The sequence below is a fragment of the Crocodylus porosus genome, unplaced genomic scaffold (assembly GCF_001723895.1).
Source record: "Crocodylus porosus isolate Cpor-Errol unplaced genomic scaffold, CroPor_comp1, whole genome shotgun sequence".
In the NCBI taxonomy this organism is placed as follows: Eukaryota; Metazoa; Chordata; order Crocodylia; family Crocodylidae; genus Crocodylus; species Crocodylus porosus.
In genome coordinates, this window is record NW_017728913.1 from 23,282,454 (window position 1) to 23,297,983 (window position 15,530).

The window sequence follows — 15,530 nt, forward strand, 5'->3', positions numbered from 1 at the left end:
ACAGCTTTCCATACTGGACACTTCTATACACAAAAATTGTCAGCAAAAAATTCAAGCACATTAAACTACACTCAAGCACGCATCTGAATGTGTACCCATACGGAGCAAATTTGCTCCCAACAGGATCAGTTCAGTCTAGGGCTGCTCCTGCCCAGCTCTGCCCCTCTACAGCAGCCAGAGGAGGGCTCCAGGCTTCCCTGGGTGTCCGTCCCGAGGTGGCAGAGAGCACAGGGGGCAGTCCTTATCTCCGTGAGGTTGAAGAAGCTGTCCTGGCTCTGAGGGCAGCTGCTTCTCAGTTGCACAGAGATCAGAAACAGTCCTGATCTCCACAGAGCGTGGAGAGCTGTTCCGGCTCTGGGGGCAGCTGCCTACCAGAGATGCAACAATCGGAGTTGACCGCAATCTCCATGGGGCAGGGAAAACCGTACAGGCTGTAGGGCAGTTCCCTCCTAGTTGGCAGCAATCAGCACCAGCCCCAATCTCCATGGTGGGGAGAGAACTGTGACAGCAGCAGGACAGCTCCCTCCCAATGGCGCAGTGATCAGGGCCGGCCCCAATTACCATGCGGCTGGAAGTGTGATATCCTGCAGCCAAGACAGCCTTCTCCTGCCCTGTGGATATCAGGTCTTAGCCAGGCAGCAGTGCCCCCCTGCAGCCTGGGCTGACCAGGAGCAAATTGCTCCGGGTTAAGGTCAACACTTGCACTTTGGCACATTACTTAATACACATTTTGTCTAGTATCTGTATATATTGGTACTAGCAAATGGCACATTAAACTCATTTAATGCACAATAATTGACACGCACATGTAGACAGTGGCACTTCACAGCACATTAATCTAACATGTAGTAAAGCATCTCATGTAGATGCACCCACCATGCATTTCCATTTCTCCAAAAAGGGATAGGAGCAAACACGTTAATAATTCTAGTCAGACCATCAAGCAATGTTCTAGAGTCAAAAGTGAATAAATGGCTTCAAAATCCTTGAATATAAATGTGGATGGATTGCAAATGGATTGTTTCTCATTACTTATCTGCAGGTAGCTAACATCCACACCCTTGAAAGCTGCACTTTTCCCTGACTTGAAAATGAAATACCTTGGAATATGTGCTTCAAATAAAAAAAGTCACACTATTTCTGAAGCCTTTAAAAACACATTCCAAGAAATCTCTTCTTTTGGCAAAAGGATTTCTAAGTCACTTCAATCTCTATGCCAGGAACGAAGGAAATGTAAATCTCAGACTCAGAACTCATCTGTGTTTTGTTGTGAAAAAAAACATTGTTTACTTGTTCCATCATTCATTTCAATACCACGTATGTTTTGTTTTCTCAAAAGAAAATAGACCATTTACAGGAAAAAAGTGAAAGGCCCAAAGTCAAATATTTGATTATATTTCAGTAAGGGGAAAAGAAGCGTAACATAATTATAACTCACTCCTCAGAAGTTGCTTTAAATAATATTAAATTTAAATATACACAAATACATTATTCCACATTCAAAAATCAGAGGCCAACTTACATAAACTGGCTGAACTGAGCATGCAAGAATTTCAAGGGGTATTTCACATGCTCATTGAGTATCTTTTATTTACAGTATTATCTTTTATTTGCCACAAAGCCAACCCTCAATTTAGTGCATACCACTAAAATTCCTTAAGAACATTCCAATTATGCTGAGGAACTACAAAATCCATTATCTTGGCTGCAAACAAGAAATAAATGGAACCCTTTCAATTTATTACAAAACACTGCATGATATATTTCTTATCATAGAATATTTGATAGGAGTATAAAAATACAAGTTCATGATTTCCTCCCTGCTGGGCAGTTTAACTTTCTATTACCTGGAAATATCTGGTCAAAAGAGCAATCACAATTACTGACTAATAAACGTGCTCAAACAAGCTCATTCAGAGCATAACTCACATCCCAAATGTAAAACTTCAACAGTAATAAAAATTTGGACTTAGAAAGCTATATCATTAATTTCAAACTATTATTTAGAACAGTTCCATTCCCAACCTCCAGAGAATAAAAGTACTCTATGGTGTACCTTACCACGCATTTTCTAAATTAGTGTTATAGCTGCAGGCTTCAGCTATATGAGAATAGTGCATGTGGCTTTATAAATCCGAAACCCTAAACCAGTTTATTACTTCACTTATCAAAGATTACTTTATGTTCTTGATTAAAGAGCACCAACTCAAAGTACCCACTCAATTACACACCTCATTTTTCATCAGCCAAGTTCAGTTTTCCCTTTACTTTAGTCATTTTATACAGACTGTTGTGACATTTAAGCCAGAAGTTGCAAACCTCCATCTACAACTAGAATATGTCCTGTAACATAAGGAGACTCTAGAAGAAAGACAACAGCTTGTGCAACTTCATGAGGATCTCCAAATCTTCCAAGAGGAATAGTTTTTGTCATCTGTTCTTCTTTTAAATGGGCAGTCATATCTGTGTGAACAAAGCCTAAAAAAAAAAAGAAATGTTTGAGGACATAATACAATGCAAGTGTTAAAACAAAATCTGTAGAAGTCTATCACGGTAGGAGAGTTGAGAACACTTGATCCCAAAGATGGCTCGATGTGTATTTTTACATATACAGTATAAATACAATGTGTGGGTGTGTGCTTACATGCACACATCTCCAACTGCATTAAAGATCACCAATATACATTTGATTGGCCTTATGTCACTGAAAGCCTGTATAGTCTTAACTATATAAGACAAGACGTTTACACAGGAAAACAGGCTGATATCAAAAGAAGATCCAATCAAAACAAATATTTATGGAACAGACTGGTTTCTAGACTGAAATAATACCCCCAGTCCTCATTTTTAAGCAGTTTTTATTGAAATACTGAAGTACCATTTTCAAATAAAAATATAATGGCCATATTTCAGACTCCTCTTTAAATTAAAATATGCTCATCTGATTCTGTAGGAATGATATCCTTTTCTACCTAATGAGAAATATGGAATAACAAATTGAATTGTAAGTTTGTGTTACCGTTAGAAACGTAGGCTAGATTTTACCACTCAGTAAATGGAAAGTAAGCCCTATGCTGATGAAGTATAAAAGCATGTGCTTTTCTGCTCTTTATTCATGAGTCAGCTGGGACAGGTCATGAGATACAAGAACTGAATGCTGAATCAGTGTAGCTATTAGAGACTTTTCTACTTCTGATCATGATATTTGGTTTTAAAATTCTCACATCAAGATTTATTCTTATATTCAGTGATGGCTCTGAAGTGCAATACTAACAAGCTGCACAATTTGAGATGCAAACCAAAAAGCATGCTGCAGTCAGTGGGAATGAAATATAAACTGACAGTAAAACAGTTTTCAAATGCAATGGCCAAGGTACAAGATTAGAGGCCATAACAGTCACCAAGTGTACCCATGGAGTTGATGCTATTGCTTTTTAAAGAATTCAAGAATAGCTGGCATACCTAGCATATGAATGGGGTCTTCATTCATAAATGTGAATAGTGACTGATACATACTTTCATGTTTGAATCAGCATAATAAAACAGACCACTAGCTAAATGTTCCAAGTGAGTAAAAAGTTATGAGGACATTATATAGTCAGACTTCTTCTGAAATTGATTTAGCACTCTCAGTAACAACAGAAGAAATGCTAGCATACATGTTATGAAATACTTTTCACATTAAAAGTATAATACTCTACCAAGTTGTTACAAATAATCCAGGCAGGTACTATAGCATTTCTACAAAGAATAAAGGAAATGTCCATTTCATTTTTAGGATAATTAAATGTTACTTTTTTCCAACCCTCTGATGTATTATCTACTTGATTTCAAGGACCTAACTGATTTCCACAAAGACTCTTATTATACTAAAGAGACAGAAAGGATACCTATATGCTTGCTGTGGAAAATCCTTACTGACTACTGTTTTAAAAAACGTTTAAGAATGCACATTACACTAGATAATCTATGTAAAAACAGTTCTCTCTCTGTTTTCAGAGGCAAGATTTCAAACAAGGGCTGCCAAAAGAGAGAACAGAGAAACCTGTCTCAAGACTTGTTTTTAAAAACTCAGAACCTGATACATTCAGGAGCAGGTATTTCTGACTGTGGAGGAGCTATTTAACTACCCAAACCTGAGGGAAGATGACTGCATGGAGCAGAAAGCATGTTCTAGAGAAGCGGCCATGAGCTGAAATAGCAGTCAAGTGAAGGAGGGCTGGGGAACTTGCTCCCCACTCAGCTGCGTAAGCATGGAGCTGGGTGAGGAACAAGCTGAGAACATTGTTCCCTGCCCAGTTCCACGCTCGCAGAGCTGAGCAGGAAACAAGCTCAGCAGCCTGTTCCACACCCAGCTCCATGCTCACAGAGTTGAGTGGTGAACAAGCTCCCCAGCTTGTTCCCCATCCTCCATCCCACGGGCAGGGCAGGGGTTGGGATCTGCCCTGGTCAGGAGCAGGTCCCAGCCCCATTCCCCATGCACGGAGCTAGCTGCTAATCTGGCTCAGCTGGGACCTGCCCCTCCCCTGCAGCTCTTTCCAAATACTGGACCTTGATCACTCAATTGATGCATGGGCCTGGGACCTGCTCCAGACCAGGACAGATCTCACCTGTTCACCCACTCACCTCTGCAAGCATGAAGTTGGTGGGGGGGAACAAGCTGGGGAACCTGTTCACTACTCAACTCCAAGAGCATAGAGCTGGGTGAGGAACAAGCTAGCAAGCTTGTTCCCAGCTCAGCTTTGCAGCCGCGGTGCTGGACAAGGAACAAGCTCCCCAAAATGTTACCCACCCAGCTCCACAGTCACAGGGCCAGTATTGGGAGATCCTTACCTCCCAGCACCAGTTCTGCAGCCACGGGACCAGCACTGGAAAATCCTTATCTCCCAGCACCAGCTCCGGGACCACAGGTCCCGTGCCAGGAGACCCTTCATCTCCCAGCACCAGCTCCACAACTGCAGAGTGGGTGCTAGGAGATAAGGGGTCTCCCAGTGCCAGCCGCACAACCACAGAGCTGCCACTGGGAAATAATGATTTCCCAGCCTCCGTTCCCCAGTCACAATCTTGGAGCAGGGGGCTGGGAGCTCCCTGCTGTCAGGGCAGGGAAACAAAGTTCCTGCCCAGGCTACAGTGGCAGAGCCTGCCCTGACAGCAGGCAGCTCCCGGGGACAGGGAAAAATCTCCCACCCATAGTGAATGGCTGACCAGGAGCAGATTTGCTCCCAGTCAGTTGACTACAAGTGTTAATGCACAATTACTAATCAAAACTAATTACTCGCAATTAGCAAGGTTTACTGGAGGAGTAAGCATGTACACATGTAGATGCACATGCTTACTGTACAGTCAAGCCTCTTGTATAGACATGCCTGCTGTATACATTGTCTCCTCTCCTATTTAAGACTGAATTTGATTTAAAAAAAAACTACATACAAGTGGAAGACATCTAAGGAATGACCTGCACTGAAAAGACATACTGTATACAGAAATCCTTCCTCATACAGTACTTCTTAGAATATTTTTTTTTACATTTCTATTAGCCCACAAAAGCAGAGAGAGGGTAAGAAAACAATATTGAATTAGATACTTAAGTGGAATAAATATTTATCCCAAAGTTTATCTTTGATGTAAAAACTGACTGAGCAGGAAAAGTTGGAGTGTCGATGTAGCTAAGATCATCCAGGAAATGTATGAGAGGCAAGATCTTTTTTGTTGCATCTTTTATTGGACTAACGATATAGTTGAAAATGCTTTTGGGCACAAAGGCCAAAAGAACTTAGATTATTTAATCTAGTTCTTGGGTTTGGTTACAGTCTTCAAATTACTTGAAGGCTGACTATACAGAGAAAAGTTTATCTCCATTCTCTTTGGCTATAGGGGACAGGACTAGAAGAAGCACTGGCCTCAAGCTGCAGCAAGGGAAATTTAGGCTGAAGATTAGGAGGAGCTTTCTATGCGGGTGGTCAAGCATTGGAACAGGGTACATACAGAAGTTGTGGAATCTCCATCCTTGGAAATTTTCAAGAGCAGTTAGTCACATGACAGAGATAGTTTAGTTAGGGATGATCTGTCTTGAGAAAGAAGCTGGACCAGATGACCTTGTCCCTTCTGGCTCTACTTTCCTTCCATTTTATTCTTGAGATTTAGGAAGGATGCAGGCACATGTTTATAAACAGAAAGGGACATTTTCACAGTGTTTTCTTAGGAAGACTTAAGTATGCAAAATATATTGTTTTTAACAAAAAAGTAACTGAAAATCTGCTATCCACTAGTATATTAGTGTACATTTGTAGCTAGTCTTTTGTTTTTAGAGTATAGTAAGCATACAGTATTTCACTGCATTCTAGGCCTGCTGATCAGTAACTAAAGTAATCAAAAGTCACATTCAGAAGTTTAGTAACTTAATCATAAACTAACCTGGAGCAACCATGTTGACTCGAATTTTCTTTCTTGCTACTTCTTTAGCAAGAGAGCGTGAAAATCCAACTAATCCTGCTTTACTGGCACTGTATACACTCTGACCAGAGTTGCCCTTGAGTCCAACAATACTTCCTGAAATAAAGAGAAGAGCAAAAGGAGGCCAAATGACAGGTTAATTAAATTCTTTATAGGAGACGTATTGTACTGGTTCTAAATATTGGCATTTCAATTAAGATAAACATAAACCAATGAAAATTACCTTGAGAACTGCATGTTAACTTATCAATGAGGTCAGTGATGAGGACATTAGTCTTCCCTGAACTATGATAAATCAATTCATGTATACAAATACATATAAATATGCATGAGCACTTTAAAACAAGAGATTTGGAGCACAACTGTTTGACTATCATCAACCCTGGACTAACAAGAAATCCCATACATCTCTATCATGATTCCAATTATAAGCACCTTAAAAAAACCCAACAACTTGGCAGCTTTGGTTGTGGAAACAGTTTATACAACTTGATGAAGTTCTCAGAAAAAAATGTTTTACAATAAAAGCTTATTAATTTACTACTGACATGGGCTGAGGCTACATTCAGAGGCTGCTAGAAAAGTTACAAAAGGGAAAACAAGCTCACAAGGGAAAAACTAAAATGAATGTTCTAGTAGTTCAACAAGAATAATAAAATGCACAATTACTTGCAAGTTCAAAATGTGTAGGATTGGGAGTTTTGACTGGAAATAAAAACCTAAGACACAAATGAAAACTGGAATACTTTTTTCAAGTTTTTATAAGAAGGCACATTTTACTTCTGGATTTTAATGGGACCCTGCCAACCTGAAACCAAGTCAAATTTTTAAAGAAAAATTTAAAGCATTACATCTGCCATTAAATCTTCCTGCTAATTTTCTGATGTTACCATATTTTCTTGCATATTACATGCCCCCAAATAAGACATGCAAGTTGTTTTGGGGGGAAAAAAGGTCCCAGAGTTGAGGCATACTGTATGATTTGAAATAAGTCTTCCAAAAACACAGAGGACGCATGTCCATGAGCAGGAACCTGCATTTCCTCTGGGACAAACAGCAGTGGTCCTACACGTGCACTCTGGCACATGGCAAATTGCCCTGGGTTGGGTACAGGATGCTGGGACCAGCAACTGTGCTGGCCCCAGAAGCCTTACTTGTGGTCCTGGGAGCCTCCCACAGCTGCAGTGGTGGTGATCTGAGAACCCAGAGCCTGGCTGGCAGCTGCAGCATGGTTCTGACCAGCAAGGCTCCAGTTTTGGATGGCACACACTGGAGCCCATGCCACCCTTTTTTCAGCAGCTTTTTTGGATTCGTGGATTTCCCAGTACCTAATTTTGCCACCACATTGCAAATATGCAGCTCTGCAAATGGATCCACATGCGCTGTGCATGTTTTGCAGACTCTCAAAACAGCTTTGAGGCCCTGCAAACCACACATTCCCACTTGTGTGGACACAGGCCCAGAGTGTTCAGGAAGTGTGGCATCCCAGGAGAAAGTTTGTATAAGGCCACAAGAACACTATTATGTGACAAGACTTCAAAAAGGTTGAGCCTCACACCCTTTCAAGAGTAGCAGCAAGACTGTCACTACTTTGCTGTGAATAGTTCTTTACATAAATTCCCATAAATAAATCATGATGTAGCCTCATCATGAAACTGCATGCAGCTCACTCACCTTCAGCCAAAAGTTACTGCCTTATCCACAGCTCTAAGCGTTAGCACTGGATGCTTCCCATGCTGCTTGCTGCCCCAGAGAGAAGTGGCACCCAATTTAGCACAGTGTTTGCTTGCTTCTTTCTTCCCTGCTTTGATTCCAGGGAAGGAAAAACAGCTTCTCCACTTAAGACATGAACCCCAATTTTGGGAGGGGAAAGACGGAAAGTTGCATACAAGTGAATATGGTAAAAATGTTTTAAGTTATTTTTTAATAATTTTTACCAGAGAAATTTATTTTCTGTTCTACATACCTTTTAAAAGCAACTGTACACTGACAGAAAAAATACATTAATTTCACTACAATGCTTATCATTGCCTTCAAATATATAATTTTTTGCATTCTTACTTACTAAGTTTACCTTTTAACATGAAATTTTATAGACCAAGACAGTTTCTGTGACTGTTCAGATCTTTTGTGTCTTTACTTTTAAAAGCTTTTAAGACACCTGAAGCACTACAGATACAACATCTGTTCAGGCCTTTAGCTTTCTGTGCCCAAAAGTATCTTGAATATAATTAGCTACCTTCAACTTGCATACGGTGACAACTCACCTATGTTAACAATAGCACCTCCTTGCTGTTGAATCATGCTTCTCACAGCAGCTTTGCAAGTCAACATTGTACCCAAAAGGTTGGTGTGAATTTGAGATAGCATGTCTTCGGTTTTGGTTCTCAATAATAAGCCATCTCTGCCAAAAAAGGAAACTGTCAGTGACTACCCCCAATTGATACAATTCACCCCGATGAAATTTCAATGAGCAAAATGGAGTTGTTTTAGAGGTGAATTTGGTCCTGCATGTACCACCAGTACAGCTCTTGATAACATTCCAAGAATTACTCACAATTACATAAAAGTCCATACCAGCTACCTTGTGAACAATATGCAAATATAGAAGACTGCCAAAAATAATTTCAAGAGAATTAGTTTACCTTGGGCTCCAAAGAAAAGCTATAGAAACAACAAATTATATCTTCTTCTATTGAAGTTTCACTTCCTTTGAAAATAAAATATCTTCAAACATTACCAGTATTTTGAGATGCACTTCAATTCATTCTTAATTGATATAAACACCAGGTTTATTAAATTTTCAATTGCTCTTTTATATTTATTACCTTTCAAGAAAAATGCATGATCTACAGTTATTTACAATATAAAGCTAACCTGTTGATCCCAGCTGCATTAACCAAGCAATTTATAGAACCTAAATTCCTCTCCATCTCTTCAAATGTATTTTGGACATCTTGTTCTTTGGCTACATCACAGCTAAGTGCCAGGTGACCTGCTGTATTGAAATAAAACAACATAACAGTGATGATAAATGATCTTGTATCATTTATAAATGCTCTTAAGAATTAAAAAAACTCAACAGTAAGAACAGATGTTCTCCAAGTAGCTGACTAATTACTCCAAACATATGTTGATTTGTATTTCTGTCCCTTTTCAAGTTTTGAGGTCAGTATGGGGTAAAGTGGTCCAACGTCTTGGCTGGCTTAGCCAAAAACTGCTAAGTTTTAATGCCAACCCTGTCACCAACTTACATGACCTCACATGCAGTTCCCTTAGTCTCAGTTACTTGTCTGTAACATACAGCCTGTTACACATACTTATCTTCCCCATAGGAGTGGTGTGAATATTACTTAATGTTTGTTCAGCACTTCCTTTTTCAAAGTGCTCTTAGATGTAGAACATTATTATTATAAATATTAAAGCTATAAAGAGAAAGAGAAGCAGATGGTTCTTGTATACAGTTTGGAATTCACACACTTTGGGTTACTTTTAAGTCCCAAAATCTTTTTTTTTCTCTCCAATCAATACTTAAGTGGCCAATTGTTCCAAATTTCTAGGACAATCCCAAATTTTACAGTTGTGCCCAAGCGTCCCTGAGGAATTCCAGGAGTTTTATCCCAAAATTTAAAAACTGGTCCCAGATCAGTAACAGATGTAACACTAGATTAGGGCTGTCCAACTTCAGGGCAGCCAAGGCCACTGGGCCTAGGACAAAGACCACAGGCTGCAAGCCACAGGCTCCCCAGAATCTCTACTGCATGCCCCCTCTTCCCTTACTGCCATATAAGCCCCCATCACTGCCAACAACCCATGGATGGGGACCTCCCATACCCCTATTGCTGTTGTATAAGCCCTGCTGCTTCCTACTGCAAATTATGAAACTGCACAGTCCCAAATTAGTCCGGGGCGCCATTGTTTGAGCAATTGCGTATAACAAGTAGTAAGGTTGTGATTACCTAAAGAAGGAGTGTCTCATGAGGAGCACAGCTGGGCAGCAGCATGGGAAGGCTGCCCCTTTAGAGACAATGTGAGGAAAGCTGTGCTGAGGTCCTAACAGGAAAGAAGCCCACAAGCCCTGCACAGGGTGAGTGTGCACTGAGCAGGAGGAAGACAGATCCAGTCCACCTGCATGTGCAGTTGAAGGAGGTGGGACACAGGCTGCAAAGCCAGACCAGGCACCTGGTTCGTGGTAGGGAAAGACAGGGTTTAGAGGACACTAAAACCCTGCTTACCTGGAGGGAGGCATCATATAAAAAGCCAGGACAAGGAGGTGACAAAACCCCATTGCCTGGTGGGGTATATGGGTGGTGGCCCGGGTGACTGCCTGAGCCAGCAGCCCAGACCCCGTTCCCGCTGTGTCAGGGGCTGCAGATCAAGGGGAGAGAAGTGCATTCCAGAGACGCCAGTGAGGGAGCAACGGCTGGCAACGTGACACCTGAAACAAGCATAGAGGGACCCAAAGCAAAGAGGACCTGCCCACGCTCTAGTGAGAGGGTCAAAGCAGTGGCTATTCCTGTCAAGGCATTGCCCCAGGCTAAGTGTGCAGAAAGCCATCATATTCATCCTTGTGTACAAAAGTTATTGACTGGATGTTTACATAAGTAGGGGCAAGCCTATAAGCCTGTGTGACTCAGTTCAATGTTGGTGCCTTAATATCCATCTGTGATTAGTATTCTCCTTTTAGGTTATGCATATTCAAAGGAAAGGTTATATGTAGTGACTGTCATTACCAGGGTTCTGGGTATGTATTGTATGTTCTCTTTAATAGCCTTTATGAGTTAAACCTGTTTGATTATTTGTAATTGATACTGTATATAATTAAATCCTGTATATAGTTAACTCTATTTGCAAGGCTCAACCTCTGTACAGGGAGGCCCTCTTCTTGGGGAACCTGCTGCAGCCCTAGGGTTGGGCAAGGTCACTGGATACCAGGCACCCCAGGATCTCACTATTCAGTGGAGGCCGTGTGCCTGGGTCACATGTGAAACTGACTCGCAGCCATCAGTTTCACGGCTACTATTAGGATGCAGGTGACAGAGAAGAGTAGGGACTTACTGCCAAACTTTTGCAGGGAACCCTGTAACAGCTAAACTTCTGCTCCTATTCCCACTGTAGCCGTTGAGATGACACAGCACAACACTGCCTGGTAGTGCTGCTACCTCCCAACCCAGAAGCAATAAAACTGCACTTACTCAGCAGTCCATCCTAGCCAGGCAATTACGCCCACATTGCCAATGACCTAATTAACCTATCCCCAGTACTGAATTATGGCAGTCACAAAAAAGGACCTAGAAGTAGGATAAACTACTTCACAAGTAGCGTGAACTACTTTACTTTTAGTACAGGAAATCTGTGAAGCATCTAAGATTGTGCTCCTTGAAAACTGGCTCCCTTTAGCTGATATTAACCCTATAAGTGGTATTTCAAAATATAATTTAAATGCATTACACAATGAATACAGAAAATACACAGGATATTTCCTTTGAACACAGCTATCCAAAATTTAATAATAAGTGGACTACCTTGCTTCCAGTGAAGTTAACTGAAACATTCCCACTGGCCTTTTTGGAAAAAAAGGATCAAGCACTTACAATCTGAAGCAACGTGAATAAACAAACTGTCCATCTATGTATTCATTGCTTCTGAAACAGTGGCTCTACCTTTTACCACCATATGACTTTGAGGAAAGTGTTCAGTTTAGGCATACTATTTACTATTCTTACAGGTTACCTAAACACTGAGTAACACGCAAATAAAACAACAGCAAAGCAAACATACATACCTCCCAGGTGATTTGCTGTGGTCTGGGCTACTTCCAAATTTCTAGCAATAATAGCCAAGCGGTATCCTTTCTGTGCCAGTAGCTGTGCAACAGCTTTTCCAATTCCTCGGGATCCTCCAAAAATAGCACAAACTTTGGCCATCTCCAAAGAATAATTCACAAACAGCAAGTTAATCTAAACAGCAATGACTGGAACTACATACTTAAAGCCTAACTCTCCAGGGTACCAAGCACCCTCTGTTCTCAGTGAAGTCAGTAAAAGGACACTTGGCATTTTGCAGTGTTAACAGCATTGAAAGAAAAACCTACATTAAAGCTTCAGCTGTCCTGAACTTAATGAAACACTATTATCTACTACTATATGGTAAACAGTAGATTCATTCAACTATGTGAATTCGTATTGTCCAGTCACGTAACTGTGCTAGTATTTTGGAATTGCTGATATAAACATAATTAGAGGTGCTCAACCCCTGGCCCATGGGTCTCCCCGTGGGTCCAGAAAGTTGGCAGTGGGGGTAAGAGGTACCAACTAATGCTGCTCCCCTGCTGCCACATTTCTAAGCCCCCATACAAGGCCAGGACCGGTTTGGGCCCATGGCCTGGCACCACTCATTTGGCTTGGGGGTAGAAAAGCATAGGCACTGCTACCCCGGCACATCAAGCCTGCCACAACCACTATTAATGTTCTTTTAATTTTAAATGACACAAATAGGAATATCATGAAAATTCCCCAACAGGCAGGCACCAATCGGGACTCGTGGCTCAGAACGTCCAAGCAAACATTTCCAGGCCAAACCTTCCAACATCAGGCCGCCAGGGGTGGGGAGGGGGCACGCAGGTTGGCTACTTAGGCGAGGCGACCCCTAGCCTGGGCACTGGGCACTGGGCACCTCTCCAAGAGGTTGGTGTAAGACGAGTGCAAGGCCCCCTGGCAGCGGAAGTCCTTCCAGCCTCGGCCTCAAGGCCCCTCCCAAGCACCCAAACCATTGTGCACCGCTACCCCCAAGGCCAAAGCGCAGCACCACGCGTGACATCCGGCTGGCGCATGCGCAGCGCGTTAACGCCGAGCGCGCGAGAGGGGTAGATGGGAAGCTGTTCGCGCTGCGCCAGGGGGCAGTAGAGTTCAGCCAATCGCTACCCGCCCCCCTCCCAGCTTCGTTCCGGCGCGGGCCACCGGCTGCCCTAGGCACCGCCCAGAGCCGTGCCGCCCCCGCGGCCTCTCACCTCGCCGGGGTACCTAGCGAGCGCTCGGGTGTGGGGGGTATCTAGAACTACCCGTCCCGGCATGCCACGGAGCCAGCCACGCCACCGCCCAATGGCTGCCGCGGTGCATTAAGGGACCTGTAGGCACGGCAGGGCCTCCGCGCGCCCCCTGGTAGAAGTACAGCGAGCGCCTCCCTGGTCCCGCGGCCCGGACTCCCAGCGGCCCCTGGGTGGAGGGCAGGGAAGGGGCGGGGCCGTCGGGCCGCGAGCGGAGGACCTGGGCTGTCCCTGGAGTGACGTGGGAGGGGTGTACACGCGGCTTCTCTCTAGGCTGCCGTCAGCTCCGGGCAGGGGTGCCCCGGGGCGCCGCGGCATCTGCCCTGCCAGAGGGGCCAACACGAGGAGGCGTAGGACGAGCCCAGAGGTTTCCTAGAGGGAGCCGCAGTGTCAGAAGCGTCCTGCTTGTTGCACTAGAAGCATCCGTCTAGGCCCTTTCTGTGGTCAAAAGGCAAGTGCAAACCACTCCAGCATTTTCTGAGGACTGCCTTGAGTCTAGCCTCGAGTTTAAAGCTAATTTAGACCTTGGCTAAAACTCCGAAAGTTTTCCTCCTTGAACCACGCTGACATACCTAGCAGCAGCCCCTTTCCCGGTGCAGACACAGCTACACTTGGAAGAAAAGGGCCCATGTGAGACATACTTATTCAGACACATCCATACCCGGTTTATTGGCATAACAATATTGACACTAAACTTAATTATGCAAATAAAAAAATGCATGCATCTTAAAAAGCTCAGCAAATCTTGGTAAAGAGTAGACCAGATGTGTGTTTATAGTCAGCATAAAGCTGTGAATTTTACCAACTCTATTGTCCACATTTTATTAATCAGTTCACAGATATTTTAAATGATGCTATTTTTCTGTTCCTGATTTCAAACTGGCAGAGATACAGTGTTATTCCTAGGCATAAAAGATAAACTGTCCTGTATGATAGTGTTCAGATCTGGCTTTGATGGTTTCTCTTTTACTGCATCACTTCATGACTAGCTTTCCACTGAAAACCTTTTAAGTTTTATTTGTTTGGCCCTACTGTGTTGTTATATTTTCTTTCCTTTTGTCTGAAATGTTGCATCAATGCCTTCAGCTGAGAAATAATTCAGGTTTAGAAACTTGTTACTGTTTACACATGCGGTATGCTTTCTAAAAACTTTGGACTGATAAAGTATTCAAAGCTGTCATCGAGTTTCTAGTGACATAAATGCCCTGGAGTTATGAGCTCAGTGGAAATGTGCTATGATAAAGTTACTGCTTTTACTTTTAACCATATCAGTCAGGGTTTCACATCTTAAATGCATCCAGGGTCTCAAGGATTAGATTTGGCAATTAAGTTACAGATTTTAGCATACAGACATTTTAAACTGGTCATCTTCTCATATCTGAGAAGAAACGTGTTTGTGTATGGAGTCCAGATATTGTTAACAAAAAGCATTATGCAAAACAAGTTTCCTCCAGCAAGTAAGTTTCTTTTTTAAGCTGGTTCTATTTTAAGTGTAGCAAATAAGATTTTTGGATCTATGACATTCTGTCCATGTAATTCTCCAAAAACCTAGAGATCACAGGGATGAACATAGTATAAATGCATAGAGAGCTGACATTTGGGCTGCTTGTACACACCATGGAGGTTTAATTCAGTTTAGTTCTCCTGAATTGAAACGGTGGGTTTTAAAAACTCACCATTTCAATTTAGGGAGAATTAAACTGAGCTAAACCCCCATGATGTGTACACAACGGTGGGGACCCAATCTTTTCCTGCCTCTCCAGCAGCAAAGAGGTGGAGGGGGATGAGCTGCTGGCGACCTGAGAGATCCCTGAGCTGCGCAGGGGCCCGGTGCTTCCCTCCACGGCTGTGGGGGGGGCCAGTACTTCTCTACATGGCCGCAGCAGCACCCCCACAGGCGGCACCCATCCACTGGAACCAGGGCCAGGTGATCTTGGGGGGTAGCACAGCCACAGAGGGAAGCACTGCCCCTGTCCCCTCCCCCCCAGCCACAGAGGGAAGCATCAGGTCCCATGCAGCTCAGGCAGGCAGG

At 42.9% G+C, this 15,530-nt stretch overlaps 1 protein-coding gene across 2 annotated transcripts in view; it reads right to left on the bottom strand.

Moving 5' to 3' along the window:
- Positions 1 to 1,262: 1,262 nt before the first annotated feature.
- Positions 1,263 to 15,530, bottom strand: part of CBR4 (carbonyl reductase 4) — a 33,406-nt gene continuing 19,138 nt past the window's right edge. The window contains exons 1-6 of one of the 2 annotated variants that reach the window (XM_019534596.1): positions 13,476 to 13,548; positions 12,239 to 12,383; positions 9,331 to 9,451; positions 8,721 to 8,857; positions 6,415 to 6,549; positions 1,263 to 2,478 (exon numbers count right to left, since the gene is read on the bottom strand). In XM_019534596.1, coding sequence (XP_019390141.1) covers positions 2,300 to 2,478; positions 6,415 to 6,549; positions 8,721 to 8,857; positions 9,331 to 9,451; positions 12,239 to 12,380 — 714 coding nt within the window. In that variant the 5' untranslated portion in view covers positions 12,381 to 12,383; positions 13,476 to 13,548 and the 3' untranslated portion in view covers positions 1,263 to 2,299. Of the gene's footprint in view, positions 2,479 to 6,414; positions 6,550 to 8,720; positions 8,858 to 9,330; positions 9,452 to 12,238; positions 12,384 to 13,475; positions 13,549 to 15,530 lie in introns of those variants that run through there. The other variant, XM_019534595.1, reaches the window with a different exon arrangement.